Below are 17524 nucleotides of genomic sequence, written 5' to 3'. Positions count from 1 at the left end.
CAGACAGGTAAATAGTTACAGATGAAAGACTGGTGTAGAAAATAAATGACTGATAATTTATTAGCAGAAATATTGGGTTATATTTTCCTGACTTTTCATTTGTCTGGGGTTTCTCTTACTTAGCCCAAGGACTTTCACTCTCTTTTTGCAGTCCCTTTGATGACAAACCCTACAGAAATGGATGGTAAATCCATTGCTAATTGCCGAGTGGGTATTGAAACCTCAGATGTGACACAACATGCAATGTGATGATGGGCAAATCACTTAAATTCTGTCTAATTTTTTTTCTCACATCAGGGGCTTTATTCCTTATATCCTTCAAAATTTATCTGCAGGTTTTTGTAGGCCTCTCAAAAACTGTAAATCAAAGTAGACTGATTCTAAACACTACACTTCTCACTGGTATTCTCTCCTACAGAGAATGAAAATTATATCTGTATTAGCAGTTGAAAGACATTTAGATTCTCAGGACATTCTGTCAGACATTAAGCTGGTTAAAATACCTCTCACAATAGGTATGTCTTAAAGAGCCAGACGTTGTTTGGGAATTCTTTCACAAAACCCTTACTGAAGATAGCAACTGACTCTCAACTGTTTGATTCAGGATCAGTATTTTTAACTGTCTTACTCTCATCTTCCCTTTATGTTCTTTCTTGGTGCTTCTTCGTGACCTTAAAGGAAAAGTTACATTGAAGGATTTTTTTGATTTGTTTCTTGATTTTTAGAACTGAACCCATTTTCTTCATAGTGTGATCATTCTACATTTGGTAGCACTATATAGTTTCAGTAGCTGATTTGGCTCCCACATTTGGATTAGTCTGAATTTCCCATCAGTCTGGTAGTCTGATTTTCAACAGATGTTTTAGGGTCATCCTCCTTGTAATGTCTGATCCTCAGAGATGACCAGCCAAGTGGGGTTCAGAGTTCAGATCTCTGGGTGATAGTCACGTCAGATTTAAAGTTCACTGTTCCTTAGAAACACTTGTCAAAAGTTTATTTCTCTTCTCCGTAGCCTTGTAAAGTGGTGTAATGAGACAGCCTGAGGATCGATAATTACTTCAAAGTTAGAAGTTGTCTGATAGCAACAACATGGGAATGAATTTATTTAGTCTGGTGGTTGCAAATGATGCTTACTGATAGCTCAACATCTCACTGAATTCATATCTGGGAGATGATGTCTTTTAGAATATGACAAACCAAATATAGCTAAAGTTGTCAGTGTCCCTCTTGACCAGGGTCTCTATCTAATCCATTTTATGCTTTGCTTAGACAAAGCAAAAAGTGCTTTGCTTCCTAGTCTATAAAATGTTTATATGATATCCAGAATAATTAATGCCATCATTAAAATGCCACTAGTTTTGGAATGATGTGTGACAACTGTTTAGTAGTGCACAGTCAGTAAAGATTTGGGATGCTGCAAAAGAAAGTGAAGAATAAAGATGATTTTGTGATTTTTGTACACTATCCTCATCATTGAGCAGTTATAAAATATGCTAGTGCAGCAGTTGTTTTCTAATACTCTCCTGAGAAAGGGAAATATATTTACTGGGTGGGGAGGAAACCAACCAGGTTTTATCCCTGCAAATTTTTATTTCTTTTGAGAAACCTTGGAGATGTTAGGGCAATGAGAATTTAGCTTATGAAATGCCACCTATTCTTTGTGTGGTGTAGACCTGTAGCAATAGCCAAGCATTTTTATTTCTATGAAGTTACTTACAGGGTCAGTAAGACATGTACCTGTTATGGAATTCATTTGCCAGCAAGACTTGCATCCAGTTAAGAATTAGTACAGAAATTTTATGTCTGCTCTTGGCCCAGTTATGTATCTCACCAATAAAGCACTTGATAGCTCCTTTGGGGAAAAAAAAAAAAAAAAAGATAGCTGTTCTTACAGCTTCAGAAGAGAACAGAGTTCTCTCTCCACCATATATGCTGATTAATTCAGAATATCACATTCATTACCTGCTGTGTTTCAGCAAATATCCTGCTCCATCAACAGCAGGAGGAAGCCAATGCAGAAGAAATCTGGATTTCACCAAAGGAAGCTTGGCATAAGCTACCACTATAGAAATAAATGCAGGAGATTTTTTGTTTGTTTGTTTCTGAATGGTTCCCTTGCATGGAATCAGTTGGGTGATGTTGTTTCCGTTGGCTCCAGCAATGTCAAGGCCATTGATGATGAAAGTTTTGTACTGTTTTTCCCCATTGCTTGGAAAATTGTCTCTCCCCTCCTCCCTCCGCCACCACAGCCAAATCCCTGCCAAGCAAGCAGCTGTGAACAAAATTTCTCAGCAAGATGAATTTGAAGTTTTGCATGCTCTGTGGAACAGGATACACAAATACAGCTTTGAGAGGGTAACAGTTGAGGGGTGCAAGTCCAGAGTCTCTGAATAAGATACGCGTGCATGAAATGGCTGAGCCTTTTAAGGCGTCTTATTAAGTTAAAAGGTGCAGGAAAGAATTAAAAAATGCATGCAAATGTTATTTTTCCGTAGTAACTTTTGGTAACTCAGTCTGAGGTAAGTAATGCCTGAAAGTTTGATGTCCAAGCTTTGCTATTAAGGTCAGTTAGCAAAACTAGTGAATATGAGTACTGCAGCTGCGTCTGAGACACTGGCAGACCAGTTGCAGGAACTGGTCTGTAGAATTACAAACTCAATTGAATATGTTTTAACTTAATTTTGGTAGACATTATCCTTATCAAAGCTTCCCATCAAATTCCATGCATTTTGTTTCCGCCAGGGATTTTTTAATGGAGTGTGAAATCAGTATGAGAATTCTGTGGGGTTTCTTTCTCCAGGAAAATAAATGTAGGATGTGAGCGTGCAGAAAATATGGTCACCTATATTAAAGCCACCTAATATTTTCCATGCTTGCAGTGGAAATTTTCAGTTGCTTGCAATTTTGACAAGCTTTAACCGAGACTTTCCATTACATGTTTCTGCCTTTATATTATTATTATTTTTACATTTGGAGGGGAGATAATGTGCTTAAATGTGTAAATGACATATAAATAACATTTATACATAATTTATGACCAGAATAGCTGTGCTTGATTCTCATTCCTCTGCTGTAGCTATAGTGCTTGTAATGTTTTGTTACATTTGGTATGTAATATTTCATCTTCATGAAGTACCTTGTCCAAGTGAGACTTGAGTTTATCAAGGCAGTGATTTTTGTGTCCAATTTGTGTAATATTTTTAATGTTCATAGTTAATATATTGTTTTGGTTTGCATTCAGGTAAGTCAGGGTGGAATACTGCAAAAGGATATGGAAAAGTCTGTTTGTAATTAAAGGCACACTAATTGGACTTTAGGGACTCTGTGTAAGATACACTAGTCTTTCCCACGGCCACACCCTGAGCATATGATCTCTAACTGAATTCATGGAAACATTCACACTGCTTCCTACAGATTGCAGCTGGCACTGTCTATAAAATCTCTGCTTCACAAAGAGCAGAGAATTTTATGTGATAATGTGCAATGATACATTTCATTCTGCTGCAGTTTTACTATACGGCTATGTGAAACAGATGGAATGCGTTGTAAAAAGACTGTAATATGCAATGCAATTATGCAATAATATCAAAATCCTAGTAATGGTCATCCTTGCAGTTCTCGTTCAGAGGATGTGAAATAGTGCAGTGCTTGACCATCAAATATGTGTGTGGCTTACAGATTGCATGCCAGCTAAATTGTTAGATGACCCAACAACTGCTTTTGCTATTTCAAACTTTTAACATCTTTCTCAGTAGCATAAGCTCTGCAAGTAGAATTTTTCAATGGCACAGAATCACGTTTCTATTGACAGCATGAAAATGTAATAGGATGTCAACTGAAATATAAGGCCAGCTAGACCTGGGCCTGTCTAGTTTTCAGCAGTTGTTAATCTCTGGTATTTCAAAAAAAGAATTAAGACTTGGCAAGAGACAATTGATGGACAAATTTGAAAATTAGAAAAGGATTAGTTTCTTATTTTCAGGTAAGGACTGATGTATACAATTTCAGGTGGAAGAAATTTTACCTAAGTGGTATTTCAGAAAAGATATACAAATGTGTTATTTCAGTTAGTGCTAAAGATTTCTACTTACATACTCTCCATAGTCAGACTAAAAGACTGTCCTCATGTAAAAGAGAAATTATCCTTTTAAAAGTAAGTGCACATTGTCAAAGATAATTGATAAAGATCACCACATAAATGTGTTCTAGTTGGCTGAATATGGCTTTAGCTGTCCAAATAGTCATCAGTGCCTTTTGGGGGATTGTATGTAACACAAGAAAAGTTTGAGACTCTTGCGTTTATACTGGTGCCAGTTGTTTTGTGTTCTCCATGTACACTTCCAAATCAGAATGAGGAATGCATGGGGCAAATACTGTAAGAGAGGTTAGTGTAGTCACTTGGTAGCAGTTTGCTTCCTGTTCAAAGGATCTCACTTCTCATTTTGTTAAGCTGGTTAGTTAATTGCAATGATCCATAATTAATTTTTAAACTGACAGCAACTCTAGCAAAACAAGTGTTTCTTCAATCCTGGATGCTTCAGTCTGTGTCAGAGTTGTGCTTATGTCAATATTCCTGTGGGTGTGGTAGGGTGTGGATGAAGCTGAAGGGAATTCCGATTTAGAAGACTTTGAAACGTTGATAGGATGATATTTTCCTCAATTTGTCAACACTAATGTTAACTCAGATTGACAGAAAATGATGTTAATGTAAAATACCATTGGCTGTAGCAATATCTTGGTACGTCTTCACTTGAAGGAGATGTAGGTAGAGGATAGAAAAACCTTTTATCACTCTGCTTACTTTACAGCCACCTTAAGATGATTTCTGCAGCTAGTCTGTGAGGAGAAGGAGAGTTATGTATAAAAAGAAAAGCTCTGGTTATAAATGTAAAGACAAAAGCTTTGACGTTGTGTTCTTAATCTGTCCTTTGAGTATGTGCATCCATTCTTTTCTGTCCTTAGAAGTCGTTCATAAGCCTTTGCTGCTCTTCACTGTACTGAGTATAGGCCCTTGGAAGTCTTGCAAGTCAAGAGCTGTGTCTGTGTGGGTCTCAAGAAGATATGCATATACTGGTATGCAGCTATAGACTTTAAAAAATACAGAGAAGGTAATTTCTTTCCATACTGTTGAGATTAACTACTGGTTTTTAACTTTCTTGAGTCTCACAAACTCCTTTATGGCTAGCGTACTCTGTGTGAGCCCAATTTAAAACATTTGCTGCTAAAATGCTATTTTAGGAATATAACAGATGAAAAAACACAGGAAAGAGGGGAAATATCTGTAGCTAATTAAAAGCAAAGGACACAAGCTTCAGACCACTAGAATTCAAAAGGTTGGTTTTGGCTGCTGCTTGTTCTTGGCTTTTGCTACAGGATGGATTAGCAGTTTTGATAATTTAGCACAGTATAACATGTATTGTCTAATATTCAAAGGGTGAAATATTCCAAATCTTGCACTCTTGAATTCTGGCATGTGAAATTTTAAATTTAAGAGGAAACGTTCCAAACTGTGGTGACTTAGATTGACATGGTAAAGGCTTTGAAGTAGCTGGTGGTTTGTTTTGTTTTGAATAAGTATACCAAGCTGAATTTTTCTAAAGCTGTCTTAAATTTACCTGAACTTTTTTGGAATAGTAAATGCATCAAAAATATCCCATGAGAGAAAATGTGGATATTTGGCATGAACTTCCCATTTGAAATTTCATTCTCAGCCAGACCAAAATTATTGCCGGTGAAAAGAAAACTACTTTGGGGATATTTTAGTTCTTTGTATTATGTTTTAATAAATAAATAAATAAATAGACAGAAATCCAACACAAAATCAGAAGACCATAGTGCTTCTGACGTTTACACGGAGAGTTGATATTTGGTTCATCAGTTCTGTTCAAGTCATTGACCAATGGTGAACCTAAAGTTAGGACACCAGTTCTGATGCAGTGGCTGCAGCAGCACTGTGTTTATGCTGGCATAAGCAGTTCCCTTTCCTGGCCACCTGCTCCCTCCCCATCCTGCTCTGAGTTGCTGGTGTGGCATGGTCCACCTAAAAATTAATAATTTCAAAAAGAATAATATTTTAAGACTTAATAAAAATTTATTTATAACTGAATGAGAGCATGTTTGTGTATATTTGTGTGTAAAGATTCACATTTCTAAATGTGAATCTAGAAGAAACTGATATAAAACCTGTGAGTTTCATAGAATACACTTAACTGCTGAACTGGGTTGGGGCCAGTGAGAAAAAGCTTGAGTGGTAAGCTCGGAAAAAAACAAAAGTCCTGATGCATTTTGGTTAACCCATTCTCCCATTCCCATTGCCTTGTTCTGACCTTAAGAAAAGTCTTTGAACTGTGGAAATACTGTTCTTGTAAAATTAGCATGTGTCAATGAAGAAATAACAAAAAACTTTTAAACCTCAGCCAGCTGAGAAAATTACTTCATGCTGTAAACATTTTCACAAAGAAACCTTTGGATCTCTTTTGGGTCATTAGTTGGTAAACAGCATCAAACAGAGTCATTCAAATAAAAACACTGACTGAAAGGGATATGCAGAGCAGCAGTTCACTCTCTGCAGCCTTTAGGCAGCAGTGTCTGGGGAAAAAAACTTCAGACATCTAAGCAAGGGGGGTTTATACAAGTGTTAAGGTCTATTTGATGAAATCATAAATTCATACTGCCATTGTTTTAATTCGGAACAGTAATAATTTTGCTTTGACGTGGAGAAATCTTTGGAGGAACATACCATATTTTTCACATATATCATAGAATATCTCAAGTTGAAAGGGACCCATAAGGATCATTGAGTCCGACTCCCTGCTCTTCACAGGACTACCTAAAACTAAATCATATGACTAAGCGTCATCCATATATAATTGTATCTAGATAACTATACTCCTTTTTTTTTTTTTTTTTTTTTTTGCAGGTTACACTTTTGTTATTAGTATCAGCAGGTGCAGGCGGAGGAAAGCAAGATGGAAAGCATTTTTGGTTTTGTTTTCTCTAAATTGGGGCATATGGTTAGGGTCCTCTGTTCTCTCCCTTAGAGTCATAGCAAAGAAGTCAATGTCCACTCTCGGTTAAGGGCTGCCCCCATACCCTTCAGTGTTTCCTGAAGGCCTCTCCTAAAATCTTTAGGACGTTCACTGTTTTTGACATGCATCTGGTATGAAGCAATAGAATTTGGGCTCAGGCGGGAAGATTCAATAGCTCCAGTGGCATACTTGTGATGCTTTACTATACTGTGTAATTGAGTTTGAGATCACATCAGTAACACATCCCTATGAATTTTGGGGTTTGGCCTGTGAAGTTTTGCTGCATATGTCTGTGGATATCTTGCTCCAGTTTCAATTACGTTTGGGTTTTTTTTTTTTTTTTTTAGCACATGAGGAATACAGGTTGGCAAAGGGTAATGAGGCATTAAAATATACCTAATAAGAATGTGGGAGCTCTCCAACTTTTTCATAGCATGAAATCCATGGAAAAGAGAGAATGTCATGAGCAATCCCCTTGTATTTAAAATAACATGTGAATTGGAACATCCTTGCCACAGCATAGCAGTTGCTTTGGAGGAAGAGAAATTTCAGGAAAGTTTACTGAATATGTTTTTAACTACATTTTTCAATTACTATAGCAGGAAATTAATATGGTAGAAAAAAGAGAAGTACCAGCACTAAATCATCTTAATCAATCAGCTATTGGAATTTAATAATTCATTATTCTGCTGTCATCTTCATTTCCATTAATAATCTTTTCTAGGGTGTTTGATAGTGGCCACTAGCATTTTTGCAGATAACTTTGTTTAGCAGAGCAGTCTTCCTTCTAAGTTTCTTTGTGCTTGAATGAATGCTACAGAATTTAAATGCCATGGCTTACAAAACATTGAACTGAACTTGGTGAGTTATGCCTAATAACATATGTAGCTATGTTGATGGATTTTAAACGTCAAGGTACAGTTTGGGTTAGGGCTACGGGGTGAAAAGGGTTGAGCTTGTAAAGTAAGCATAACATGCACTTACAGAATGATAGTCAAATAGCACTCACTGAAAAATCTGGAGGCATTAATAACTATAAAATGTTGGAAATCACAATTGCATCTCTCAGAATAAGCCCTGTCAGTCTGTTGGTAAAGATTTGCTTTGCCAGAATCTCAATTGCCTTCATTTAACAAGTAGTTCCTCAAGAGGGAAGCATTTTGAGTGTTAGTATCACTGTATAAGACAGTGTAAAAGATACTATCATTTTAAAAATGTAAGTAATGGGGGGAAATATTATCCTGAGGTTTTTGTATTTTGATAAAATATATGAAGAAGTGTGTTACTGGGAACTGATTTCTGCAGTAAAGTTTGTTTTATGTTAGCTGCCAGCTCTTACTCTGTCATTTCAGGTTAGAAATAAGAGAGTTATACTGTATTGTGCTATCAGACTCTGATAGAGGTTTCTGTTTAGAAGATAAAATAATCAGTACTTTAGGCAGAAAATACTGTAACCAAGAAAACACTGTGAAATTATTTTGGAAGTGTGGAGTATTGTGTCTCTTACTTATCCTAAATAATTTTACTTTGCTTTGATATTTTTAACAATCATATGATGTATTTATTTGGCACAGTTAGATATCCTGCCAAATTGTAACTATAACCCTAATTGAGTCCTTGCCTATCTTCCACATGCAATTGCAGCATTTGCTACTGCTGGCTTTGTATGTTCTTAAGTCAATTGAAAGTTCATCGTATTTGAGAAGGAGGGGTAGAGCCTTCATAATTTATAGGAAAAGCATTGGAAGCGTAGAGGCCAAGAGAAGACCTGTCTATGTAAAAGCAAGGAGGAAATACTCTTACCTTTTTTTATCAGTGGAAATCCTGTTTTAAAGAGCCAAAATTGGTGTGATGGATAAAGACACAAAAACATCTTAGCTCTGCAGTCTGCTATGTGGAGAGGAGTAATGTTGCCCAAGAGCAGAAATTGCAGAATATTCCAAGAGAAGAACCTTGTGGACATTTCCTTCTCCAAACCCTCATTTGGAGGGTTTTGTTGTGCTGGTTTTTTTTCTGGTTTTTGTTTGTTGGTTTTTAACTGTACCTCCATAGCCCGTGTTTCTTCTCAGGATAATTTACAATGTTATCCAAACCTGTGAACTGGACAGAAGAAGAGAAGTGTTACAAAATAGCGAGGGTTCCTTCCTCCCCAGGAAAAACTAGCACCACCATCCATCTATGATAGGTTCTTACGATTTTAGGTATTATTAGAACTGGCCAAGAGTGTTGTCAATTACTGCTAGTAATTTCTGTTGGGTGCAGGAGACAAAACTTAGCTGAACGGTAGCCAAAAGCTGTTAATGGGAAAAAGTACACAAGAGTAATTTATTCTGTGTAATCTTATCTACAGATGGTTCTGCAATCTCTGCAAGGCCTCTGGCAAGCAACTAGAGCGATGCAAAACCAAAAAAATCTGCATGCTAATAGAGAGAATAAAAGATGTGAAACATCTTTGTGAACTAGACCTAATTTTCTACTTGCAATAAGCCTGAGACCTTAAGACATGCATAGCATGTGGCCCAAGAAATAAACGGCGAGTACTTTCTCATACTGAGCTGAACTACCACCTAATGCATGATGAAGTTGTTATAATAGAACAGTAAAATTGAGATAGGCTGCTCTGTTTCTTCTTTATTTATTTTAATCCTCAAGAAAAGAGTAAATGCCACTGTGCCACCACCGCTCCCTAGGAAAAACTCCTGGAAAGAATGGTTGAAGGAGGAACGTTTCAGTGTGGGATTTTTTTATAATGTCTCCATGCATGTGAGCGATGCTGTGGGTTCACAGAATGACATGTCTAAAGAAACTCAGCTTGTTTATAAACCTGGGGTTTATTTCCTATAGTACTTTTCATGGTGGTTATATGAATATTGCAAATCTTTTCCTAATTACTGGTTCACTTATGGAGATCTTCATGCACCCTATATGCCTCTCTGTTCTGCAGGGCAAGAAAGGATCTCTGTTTATCCCTTTTTAAGCCATTGCATTTCCCAGATGAGCTCTTTGCAGTGTTCTGTCTTTATGATGCTGCTTGCTACCAGTTGGTAGTATACACAACAATCTATCATAGTACTCCTCATGAGTTCAAAACAGTATTAGGAACATTTTTTTTATTTTTGTTGTTCCGTTTTTCTTGACCCATCCCCCATCTAATTTGAAGAGAACAAGTCACACTGGGGGTTTGAAAGAATAACTGCAGTGAGGATAGGAATGCCTTCTTATAGCAATTCCATTAGCATCACAATTGAGTTGTACCACTGTTTTAAACAGTATAGTAATTTAAATTTTGTTTATTGTAAAATCCAGCAACATACGGATCAGACATATTTGGGTAATGTACCAGTTCCTTCAAGTGAAGGAGAATACATTTGAAAAAAACCAAGCCCTGTCACTAACTGAATGAAGAGAACAGTGCAATGAAATCTGTTGGAAGCTGTGAAGAGCTTAGGCTTCTGTACTGTAAAAATTGTCTCAGGGAGGATCAAACTCTTTTGATCTCCTGTCTCACCTGTTTTAGGAGTCTGTAACTGCTGATGCCTGGGTCTTAATTCAGAGTGGCGGTGAGCAGGGAGTTCTAGTGTTGTGAAACTGTGCTACCCAGAGTTCATTAGATTTGTTCTGTAACTATTATTTTTGAGCCACCTTAACTCAGTAATTATTAGGAGGATGGAGTAATTCCTACACATACAGCTGTGAGCTGTTATGTGATACCATCAGAGCAGTTTGGCCCAAATCCTGGCAGAAGTCGTTCCCTCAGAAATGAGGGCATTTTACCTGATTAGGAAGATTTCCAAATTGCCCTGCATTGCTCTCTACGATAAGTGTGGAGATTTTGTAGTCCACTTTCAGGACTAAATGAATCTGGTATGTATTAATGTTTGACTGGTATTGCCCACTTGCAAAACCCTTTTAGTTAGAACAGAATCTGCCCCTCTGCGGGCAGAATGTTTCCCAGAAAGTTTATGTGAGTGGAGATGTAAATGAAGGTTCTATCTGTAATTCCATTTGAGACTACTATTTTTTTCTAACAGTGTACTACAGCAAATCAAATTAGGGACACTTGAAAAGGGTTGGGCATTTTCCAGCTTGTTGTTTTTGCCTTTATCTTGGGCTGAAACAACCAAACATTGCCTGGGGTTTTAAATATTTTGAGTTGTATGCCTCCCTCTAAAAAGAACCAGAAATAACAAAATAGTATGTATAGCTATTTCTGAGAGATATTGCAACAAAACAAAATCAAGGAGTACTAGAACAACAGCAAGGGGTGTGCGTGTCAAGAAAATAGCCATTCTGACCCCCATTTTCAGTCAGAGAGGAAGGCTAGATATCTGTATTTGCACATGTTCAACTTTAGTGTTGCAAGATTATAGCACATTGCAAGATATGTAATTTGTACTGAAAATGTTTTGGGGGTTGTTTCTGGTTGTTTTTTTTTCTTTTCCTGGGCAAATCAAAGATTATAAACTAGTGAAAAATGTTTGTGCATATGTATGAATGTACATGCAATGACATAAGTTGATTCTCCCTCCTATCCCACTCCTACAGAGTTGCATTCTGACTTAAAGTCAGACTTAAGGGCAACTGCTTAAGGTGCTTAAGCTGCATGTGTTTTTTCTTTAGTACTAAATGTGGTCAGGTGATTGAAGTTCAAAAAATTATTATTCTTACTAGTTTTTTTAAACCTTTTGCTGTATCATTGAATTGGGAAGTGTCTGGAGCTCAGCAAGGATGACATTTATTCTTGGGAGGACGGGAAAAGGTTAAAAGTAGAAACAGCTGATGAGGCAGGATGGCTCTGTAGAGAAAGCAGGAGGAAGAGAAATGTGAACATCTGTTAAAGCTATACCAGTGACTGTTTTGGCTACGTTCAGCTTGCAGTTCCTTTTGAATTCCTTCTTCTTCAGTAGATGTCACTGCTATCAGTGACAAACACGATATAGGCCTTTGGCGTATCATTAATTTGGGTAATAGAGAAAGTAAAGAGGAAAAACAGGCAGTTCCTTTTTTTTTTTTAGTTATCCCAGTCTTCAGTACAACAAGCAGTAAAAATAAAAATGAAATTTTGAAGACCTGATTTGCTATTGCAATTCCCCATTCTCTTCCCACTGACGTTCCCTTTTACTGGGAAAATACTTAAGCCAGAGGACTGCTAGTAGTTGTAGTGTTGTGTCCACTGACTTACAGTTTCATTCAATACCTGTCATGTAAATCATAGTCCTACTGGCTTTTGTTCAGATCCCCACTGTCACAGAGCGGAGTCAGGGGATTCTGTCTAAGCTTCTCCCATCTTTTCCCTCAAGCTAACATTCAATACACTCAAATTGATCTCAGTCCAATACGGTTGTTCTCTCTTCCCCACAGTAGAATTGTCAAAGATGTTTAATAGAAGAACAACAACTTGGGAAGCATTATTATTTAAATAAACCTAAGAATGGGTCTCTTTTATTATTAATTTCTTTTCCTTGTGCATCTAATACCTCCCAGCTCTGAGAGGGAGAGAACTTTCTGAGAATTATATTTGTTTTGCATATCATCAGAACAGATGATTAATAAAAGCAGCCTGACTTTCTCAGCAGTACTGGCTTGCTACCTCAATCAATGGACTACGTTGCTGTCCATTCTTAAGAAAGTTTTTAGTCTTCCTGTGAAAGTTCTTGTCCAAACTAACTGGAATAAGTGTTGAGTGAATGAATTCATGTAGTGATGCAAGAAATGCTTTCCTGAAGTCCAAATAAGCATCTGAATGATCTTGGTCCTGCATTTTGTAATTAAGCCCAAAAGCAGTGATGTTTAGAGAAAAGATTTTTTTCTCTCTATATAAGTTTTTTGCAGTTAGCAACTGTGAGAAATGAGTGGAAAGCATAGAGTGAATTATAGACTTGACTTAATCTTTTATCTCATGGGAAGAATTAATAATTTAGCAGTGGATACTGGAATAGTTTATAGGAAATGTCTACAAAACCACTAGATAAGAAAAGATTTGGACTATTAAAGGAACTGAGCTAAGGGGTGACTTGATATTGTGAAACAGAAATAATCGTGGACTATGAATTAAAGCAGATAAATTCTGCCTTTGTTTATATGATATTTTATCTTTTAGATAATAAAAATAAGTAAGGCTAAGTGAGGGCAATATTTGAATGTGCATTTTAAATTTGCCATCCAATGTTTGCTTTAGCATAAGGATTTTTGGAACTATTATAGAGAAAATTATTTTGAACTGTATAATAGAAAAACGTACACTAAATTATGGTTGCTACGTTCTACTTGATTGGTCTCTTTGCTTGTCCTGTGCACATCATTTATGGGTTTTAACCCTGTGCATTTATGGGTTTTAACAGTATGCAAAGTAGGCATACTTTGGAGAGAGAACATCACTCAATTACTTTACAACCAAGTAGTTAATTTCAATTTCCTTAGAAGGCCAGTGGTTTTTTTCCCTTCCTAGGTAGACACAACCATAAATGAATGAAACTTGTGATAGGTTTGAATTAATCTCCCTTGCCCTGAATTGTCATGCAGATTTCAAATCATATTGCCTCTTTGCTAATTTAGATATCTCCATTTGTATTTGGTTTTCAGTCAATCTTTAGTCACTACACATAGATATTTAGATTTTTCTTTAGTTAACAGATAATGGGTTTTACAATTATCTATTCACTGTAGTTCTCATCACACGTGGATTTTCCAGAGAAGTATTATCTCAAACTGAGAATATATTTCATGTATGCTAATTTGTCTTCCTGTTAGTGTTTTAAGAGCCTTCAGAACAGCATATTTGAATTTCAGTGTCGCGCTGAATTACCTGTGCAATTTCCAGCAATCAATGTTAGAGGATTGCATGCCAGTGGTAAAAATAGAGGGAAGATTACTGATACAGTTTTAGTCTGGGTTAAACAGGCACAACAGTAACTGATTTTACAACACATTTCTTGTATTTGCATCAAGCTGTACAATAAACAGCAGTGATCTCAAATTTTGTAGTCAGTATATCCTACAAAAAGCTGTTTATTGTATTATAGTTGTGTTAGGAGGACCCAGTCGCAGTGTAAAAGCAGACAAGAAGTAGGTATAGAATGCTTGCTTTTTGTGACTAAGACGGTTCTTTTTTTAAAGGATGGGCTTTTTGTAAAATTACCTCTGCTGGCCAACGTACTATCAGTTGTTTGTCATCCACCAGTCTCTCATAGGACATGACTGCTGGATAAGAAAAACTTCCAAAGACAAGAGCAAGTGTGATCCAAGGGAGAATGTGGCTTGGGTCAGGAGACAGGTTTGCGTGTAGGTACTCCCAAGAGCTCCCAACAGCTGTCTTGGTTCGGTAGCAGTGGGATCTTTGAGCTAGGTATATGAGGGACCTTTGGGGTATGTGACTTTTATATTTTTAGTAGTAGTGTATTATATGTAGTGAATTAATCTGTACAAGGGAGCTAAACTCGCTCAGATGTGGTCCCCTTTATTTTGGCTGATAATAGCTTCATTAATACTAGTACAGTGAGATACTTAGATTTTGAAAGGTGGTTTAGTTGTAATAATTTAAATGTGGAGAGGTCTTTCACTACCATGCAAGCAGAAGAGAAGCTCTTATCTCAATTCCAGGCTCAGCTTTGTGATCTTCTCGGGATACTTAAGGACACAGTGAAATATTGCATGAGAAATTTCTTGCACATTTCTCTTCCTTTTGAGGGAGTTGTTACAGCAGGGTTATGCTTAATAGATGGTCTAGATGATTAATAAAGAATTGTGTATGTTTTAGGTGCATTTTACACTTCAAGAATCAATTCCAAGAATTGTTTGCACTGTAAGACAATTATAGCTGTTTTGGGTAGTTCTGTTTTCTTCAAATTACAGATACAGTAACTAGTTTACAGCTACTGCAGATACAGAAACTATTTTACAGCTCACAATTAATTCTTGTATTGCCATTGTCATCCATGCAAAGTTGTAATGTCAGGATAAAGTGGCTACTTGCTAGATCAGTTCTTGCAGAAATGGCAAAATCAAAAATCTGCGGGTATGAAGAGCACAGGAAATAATTGTGTGTGTGTGTGAAACTCTAAGTCTACTTTAGTGGAAACTGAACTGCAGTTTACTATGGTTGCCCAAAGGCACAGATGTCAAGGAGTCAACTCGTATCTCAGGGCTAATTGCTACATATCTGTTAGAGTTGATACCAGCTACCTGACTGAGACAAACCCTCTGGAGAACTGGTGTTAGTTGAGGCAATGGAGGCAGCAGCGCAGGAAAAACCCTGCTGCTGGAATTCACTGCTGGTGAATTGAGTACATTTTTTTCACATCGTATTGTATATCTCCATGTATATCACATGGCATCACTATGCATGAATAAAAATTGAGAGGACACACATTGATTTGTTTTAATTCAGAAAGAAAATATGAAGTCTTTTATCAGTTTTGGCTCTCATGAATTACTAAATTTCTTCCTACTTTTTTTCCATTGCAGTTTGAGTTCATTCAACTACGATATAAAAGTCACTGCACCGGATTTAAAAATGACAAAAAACTGCATCACGTTTTTGCTGCTGTTCTTATCGGTTACTATGGTGAGTCTTATGGGTTTTTTAAATCACTTCCAGTTTTAACAAGTGTGTACCTGTTAAATACTTGTTACTTAGAATACTATAGAAATTATTAATATGGAAATGCAGAAACAACTAATCTCGTGTTCAAATGTAGTTTCTGCACAGCAGGATCTTTATCTACCTTCTGTTCTCCCTTTAATTCCTATAGTAAAGGAACAGAAATAGTATTTACCTCTGCTGAACCCAGCATATCCTTTGCTAGCAGAGAACTTTACAGTAACAGTTGACAAGTGACATACAAGCGGTACTATGCAGACCCCAGGAAGAGCGGAGGAGACATCTAACTCAGATTCAGAGGACATCCTCAGAACTTCTAATTTCACCCCTTGTATGACAGTGGTACAGTATTTCAATCCGCAGCTTTGTTTTCCATGAAGTTTAGTAGCTTCCCATAAAATATTTAACTTCTTTAAAAAAATGCCCTTAAAAGGTTCAGGTTTTGATCAAGATTCACTTTCTTAAGGTTTATTATTATTTTTAATAACTATAAAAGTGGATGTCATGTCTTTTGAATACCTTTTTGTATTCTGAGGGTTGACTTTATGGTCCACAAGACTGTAGAGAAACCAAATAGCTCTAAACAAGCCAAAAGCTTCAGTGCATATAGTATATGGGAAGTCTCTTTTCATAAAGGATCATTTTGGGCCTGATTCAAATGCCTTCTAGACTAACATAACTTTGATATATTTTACTGGATTTTGCAAAAGCTGTTTATATGCTTCTGACTGTCTCAGTGCTTTCTATGCATTTTTCCATTATTATTTACAAATCTTGCAGGTTGTTACTCCCCCATGCTCATTCAGGAGATATTTGTCAAGATTCAGTAGTAAGAGGAATTGCTAAGTTAACCAGAAAAACACAAAATGGTATTGTCAGTAATAAGATTTGAAGATCATTTTCCTTCAGTAAAATAATATTTAAAATATAATATTTAAAAAGATTGAAGTTTAAGAAGTTTATATTGGAGTTTGTACGTGACTTGCTAAAAAAAAGTCTTTTTCCTCTTAGTTTTTTGCCACTGCTATACCATCTGAAGGGCATCAGAATATGACGGAGGACTTCACTCAACTGAGTGTTACACGGAATAAAATTATGACAGCACAGTATGAATGCTACCAGAAAATTATGCAAGATCCTGTTCATAGGAAAGAAGGTAGAGGTTATTTTCTTATAAGATTTTACAAAGGCAAATGGTCAACAGATGTAATTACAGTAATTCAGGATCCTTTAGTTATATTCATTTCCTGCCTTGGTAGCAATCATTTTTCAGGCTGTAACTGTATTTGTACAATTTTTTAGAAAAGTCACTTTGGGATTCATGAAGATAAAGTAATATGTTATATTACCTGCCCATAGCACCACTTCTTATGTAACACAAAGCTTTTATTTCTGATTAGATAAGAAAATGTTAATTTAAATAGATATCCAGATTAAAAAATGATGACTGATTAATCCTACCACTTTGTTTCATTTCATGCTCTTATAATACCTCTGTCTCCCTGGTCACATCTGCCTTTAAAAATTGAAAGTATCTTGATACAGGTAATTTCCCTGCTCTGAGGGTTGTATTAGTGTCATTAATGCTTTTTCTGATAACTCATTCAGAGCTAACCTCAGTAACTCTACCTGTCGCTGTATTCACTGTTTCTGACTTTATAACTTCTGGAAACATTGAATGGCTTTTGAGGCCAGAAGAGGTAATTGCATTCTTTTACAATGAGTTTTTTTCTCTGAAATTATTCTTTGGAGGAACTGAATGTCTGGAGGCCAGAAATGGATACAAGTATGACTGTAAGCTTGTGTCCAGCCTGGGGCATCACGGCTTCAGAAGGATCTGGACAAATTGGAAAATCTTCAGATGAGAAGAGGAGGAATTACATGAAGTTTGAAAAAT

At 36.5% G+C, this 17524-nt stretch overlaps 1 protein-coding gene across 1 annotated transcript in view; it reads left to right on the top strand.

The window, feature by feature from the left end:
* Nucleotides 1-17524, top strand: part of CALCRL (calcitonin receptor like receptor) — a 66342-nt gene that overhangs the window by 20411 nt on the left and 28407 nt on the right. The window contains exons 2-3 of the mRNA XM_050899768.1: nt 15492-15591; nt 16639-16783. Coding sequence (XP_050755725.1) covers nt 15541-15591; nt 16639-16783 — 196 coding nt within the window. The 5' untranslated portion in view covers nt 15492-15540. The remainder of the gene's footprint in view (nt 1-15491; nt 15592-16638; nt 16784-17524) is intronic.

Source organism: Gymnogyps californianus, chromosome 7 (assembly GCF_018139145.2).
Source record: "Gymnogyps californianus isolate 813 chromosome 7, ASM1813914v2, whole genome shotgun sequence".
Lineage (NCBI taxonomy): Eukaryota > Metazoa > Chordata > Aves > Accipitriformes > Cathartidae > Gymnogyps > Gymnogyps californianus.
The sequence above is the reverse complement of the archived record's forward strand: the minus strand, read 5'-3'. Positions and strand labels throughout refer to the sequence as shown.